Source organism: Taurulus bubalis (assembly GCF_910589615.1).
Source record: "Taurulus bubalis genome assembly, chromosome: 12".
Lineage (NCBI taxonomy): Eukaryota > Metazoa > Chordata > Actinopteri > Perciformes > Cottidae > Taurulus > Taurulus bubalis.
The window spans coordinates 12,515,201-12,520,088 of NC_136600.1; the positions used below are offsets into that span (position 1 = coordinate 12,515,201).

The 4,888-nt window shown below is 42.6% G+C and overlaps 1 protein-coding gene across 1 annotated transcript; it reads left to right on the forward strand.

Moving 5' to 3' along the window:
• Nucleotides 1-1,652: 1,652 nt before the first annotated feature.
• tnfb (tumor necrosis factor b (TNF superfamily, member 2)) lies at nucleotides 1,653-2,868 on the forward strand (the record flags this gene model as incomplete). The annotated part of the gene is made up of 4 exons (XM_079227089.1): nucleotides 1,653-1,841; nucleotides 1,951-2,005; nucleotides 2,112-2,171; nucleotides 2,408-2,868. The coding sequence occupies 4 exons, from the start codon at nucleotides 1,653-1,655 to the stop codon at nucleotides 2,866-2,868; spliced, it is 765 nt and encodes a 254-aa protein (XP_079083215.1).
• Between the last annotated feature and the right edge of the window lie 2,020 nt (nucleotides 2,869-4,888).

A 4,888-nucleotide genomic window follows, 5' to 3' on the forward strand; every position in this document is an offset into this window, starting at 1 on the left:
AGTTTTCTCTTTGGAGACTGAAACTGATTTAAAAAATAAACTTGTTTTTTTATGTGATGATGTCATCAGGAAAAAGGGACATTTCACATCTTATATATGTGTATCTTTTGTTTGTAGGTTTCTTTTATTGTAAATCTTTACTTTGTGTAGTCCATCCATCCATCCATCCATTATCAGCCGCTTATCCGGGGTCGGGTCGCGGTGGCAGCAGGTTCAGCAGGCCGACCCAGGCTTCTCTCTCACCCGCAACACTTTCCAGCTCATTCTGGGGGATCCCGAGGCGTTCCAAGGCCAGCCGGGAGATATAATCCCTCCAGCGTGTCCTCGGTCTTCCCCGGGGTCTCCTACCAGTTGGACGTGCCTGGAAAACCTCTTATGGGAGGCGTCCAGGAGGCATCCTGACTAGATGCCCGAACCACCTCAGCTGACTCCTTTCGACACGAAGGAGCAGCGACTCGACTCCAAGCTCCCTCCTGATGTCCGAGCTCCTTACCCTATCTCTAAGGGTGAGCCCGGCCACCCTGCGGAGGAAGCTCATTTCGGCCGCTTGTATTCGAGATCTCGTTCTTTCGGTCACGACCCAGAGTTCGTGACCATAGGTGAGGGTTGGAACATAGACCGACCAGTAAATGGAGAGCTTCGCCTTTCGGCTCAGCTCCCTCTTCACCAGGACGGACCGGTACAGCGCCTGTTTTATTGCTGAGCCCTTTGTGTAGTCATGGTCTATAAATACAAATGTATCTAGTAAAACATGTCTTATTGGATGATGTTCTGGTTGTTGACACATGCTGCACATTCATAAACACTTAAAATGTTATCGACAACAACTCTCCGGAGTTATATACATTGCCTGTTAAAATATCCATAAAGTGCTTTTAATGCTAAATAGGAGTTTATAAAGTAAACTGTCACCAAAATAGGTGACGAACAGGTGAATTGTTTACACGATCCACACATTTTTGTGGCATTTCAAAACATCTCGTCTGACCACTAATTGTTGGTGCAGCTTTGGATTCATGTGTAAACCTCAGCAGTTACAGAGATTACATTCTGCGGGTGACTCAGGTCGGTAACAAGCTCAATATGTTTGTGACTTTGTGTCTGTCTCACTGTGTACAGTATTTGTGTTTGTGCATGCATTTCTGTGTGTGTGTGTGTGTGTGTGTGTGTGTGTGTGTGTGTGTGTGTGTGTGTGTGTGTGTGTGTGTGTGTGTGTGTGTGTGTGGTTGTGTTACAACACATTGACATTTTTCAAAAACCCAAAAGTAGAAACCAACCACTTTCCCTTCCTGAAACCACGACTCCTGTTGGGTTCCACGCTCTGTTAAAACTCCACCAAAGATTCTGTGACTTTTCTTTCCCTCCCGGACGCGGCTCTTTTCTCTCCGTGGCCCAAGTCGCTCAGTGCTGCTGCTGCTGCGTCCTGCGCTGTCTCCACTTACAGAGTGACATCACTGGAGTTTCCCCTTTGCAGAAGCAGCTGCAACAGCATAAATACTACAAGCTCTCTGGCAGAAGTTCACTCTTAACACAATAGCAACACTAAGAGAGAAGTATCAGCGCAGAGCACTGGAAGCACCTGAAAACTCAGACATAGTGTCCAGTGTTTAGTTGGTAGATCTTCTCAAGAGGCGTTAAGAGTTGTGCACAGTATGGTGGCCTACACAACAGCACCAGGTGACGTGGAGATGGGTCTTGAGGAGAGGATGGTGGTGTTGGTGGAAAAGAAGTCCTCCACAGGGCACATGTGGAAGGTGGCCGTAGCCCTTCTCGTTGTGGCCCTTTGCCTGGGGAGCGTCCTGCTGCTTGCTTGTTACTGGAGTGGAAAGCCATATTTAATGGTAGGGACTGTCTTCTTTTATTTAATCTTTTAAAACCTTGTATTTTCTGTAAAAACTGAACATTTCCGAGTTAACGTCTCTAATCAATGTGTTTTTTCTCTCCACACAGACACAATCAGGCCACACAGAAGCGCTAATCAAGAATGACATTGCTGAGAAAACAGGTGATTATATGCATGGGTGATCAAGAACAACGCTTTGTTGTGTGATATATACTTGAGTCTTTGTGGATTATTTGAGATAGGCTTACATTTGTCTTCCTCTCCTCAGATCCCCACACCACGTTGAGGCGAATCAGCAGCAAAGCCAAGGCAGCCATCCATTTAGAAGGTGAGTCATCATGCACTTGGCGTTCAAAAGAGACTCTTTATTCCATTTATGTGATATTTGCAGATTCCTTTTTCAGAAGTCTGTTAGTCAAGAGCATTTAAGGAAGTTGTTCATTAGCTTCAGTCAATCTTTCATTCCGCTTTCCTAATAACATACCCGTTGATTAAACACCCAATGGAGGCAAGAAGCAAAGTGTTTCAAGGCTGTAACAGCGCTTCTTCCTGCTTTGTTTCCAGGTAGCTGCGAAGAAGACTGCGAGAATTTGCAAGGCCAGCTCGAGTGGAGAAGCGGTCAAGGCCAGGCGTTCGCTCAGGGCGGCTTCCGACTGGTGAACAACCAGATCGTTATCCCACAAACCGGCCTCTACTTCGTCTACAGCCAGGCGTCATTCAGAGTGTCCTGCAGCGATGGCGACGAGGAGGGAGCGGGAAGACGCCACACGCCTCTCAGCCACAGGATCTGGCGCTACTCAGACTCCCTAGGCAGGAAAGCCTCTTTGATGAACGCGGTGAGGTCGGCGTGCCAAAACACTGTTCAGGAGGACAGCTACAGAGACGGACAGGGCTGGTACAACGCCATTTATCTGGGCGCAGTGTTTCAGCTGCACAAAGGTGACCAACTGTGGACGGAAACCAACCAGCTATCAGAGCTGGAGACCGAGGATGGCAGGACCTTCTTTGGCATGTTTGCACTTTGAAATTATTCTTTGCTGTGGTAGTAACAAACACGACACAACGCTCTGAACAGTGCCATATGTTTTGGCTTTGTTTTTTTAACATTAAGTATGTTTTCTTAATTTATTTTTGTATTATTATTATTATTCATCTCATGGTGATGGTAGAAATGTTTAAATCTCAATGGAGATGAAGCTTGTAGCCAAACAGGCGGTGCAGATTTTAAAAAACAATCCTATAAACTGTAACAGTTTGCAACATTTGTTTCCATTTTAGGCACTTTTTGTACATTATTTATGCTGACTGGAGATTGTAGTAGGCCAGACTCTCTTTGCTGTGTAAGATACAGACACAGCTCTTTACTGGAGAGTTTAGATTCAAGGACTGTAAAGAACTATTATCACAACATTTATGTATTTATTTGTATTTATTTATATTTAAATCATTGGGATTAGGTGTTAAAGATCATATTTATATACTTGTGCACATGAATTTAATTAAAAATTTAAATAAAAAAAAACAAAAAAAAACGTTTTTGATGAACTCATTTTCATAGCTGAGATAGGAAATGGAAGTTGGCAAACAGCAGCCAGCCAGGACAGTAGCGCACACACACACACACACACACACACACACACACACACACACACACACACACACACACACACACACACACAGACTTCAGCAGGCTCGGCCTATTTGGCAGAGGTTGCTATGAAATTCCTCCATACCCAGCAAATACTTCCTTTGTTGAATCAGACAAGATGAGGGGAATTTCCTACTTTTTGTGCGCTTGCTGAGTGCTGTGTCAGGTGGAGGCCCACAGAAGCCTCAACCCAGAACGGGTTTTCCCCAATGACAACACCCACCACCACCACCCTCTCTCCCACACACAACCTCCCTCCTCCTCCACACCACCAACCCTTTCCCTGTATTACCACATACTCCATATTCAGTCAGCTGGAAAGAGACTTGGCATTAGAATAAGAGTGTGTGGCTTTGTCACATTGTCATCATGTGAAAACACACGATACAAATATCTGATGGACTTTGAAAACATTTGTCTAACCGCTTCCCACGTTTGTTTAATGAATTCTTCTTCTGGGTTTATTTGCTCTTTGACTCCCGCAGGTCAACCTGAAGAAAGATATCAAGTTTTACTGCCAAATATACTCAACCTGACTCAAGGCTTAATTGCTCAAAAGGTCATTGGGAGTCAGAAAAGCAATACATAACTGGTGACATCTAGTGGAAGATGTAATCATGCTCAAGTGTAACCCACAGGATATGGAGACTCTGTAAGAGCCGTTTCATGTTTATAAAAAATGAATTGTGGAGTTGTGGTTTTATTCAACAAATAGGATGTATAGTGTTATCCAAGCTGAAAAAAGAGCTGATGAAAGATCCAAGCAAACATTTCAAATTTTCTTGTAACTACGGTTCCAGTTTTCTCAACAGTGAAGTGTTTTGAAAACAAACCCAGTAATTTCCACTAAAGTTATCACTGCACAAAAGTAACCAATGGAAAAACAATTATTTATTGATGGTACCCATATATTTGCATACACATACTCTGAAATATATTAACATTTAAGATCGTAGATATAGTGAATACAAATATCCCCAAACCCATGTATATTGTCATATATGTGCAAGATAATAGAACATTTCCTAAATTATTTCTGCATTCATATGTTACACTTTCTGATCCAGGTACAGCACAGTTAATAAATATGGCCTATTTCATTCATTGATGTCCTCCTCCATACCCTGAGCTAAAATGAGAAATAATAATATGTATTAGAATAATAGCAACATAAACTTTAGTAACCATAGTTTGTTCGATTTAAAGTGCACACTGGCATATATATATTTTTAAAAATATTTGATAAAGTATTGTTTTACCTGCTGATAAAGCTGTTCAGGTTGATTGCTTTTATAAAATCTGGATATAGCTCATGAATGAAATAGTACATTCAGATTAACTGCTGAATAAATACAGTATGTCACATTACTTTACGCATATCCTTCTTTGATACATTA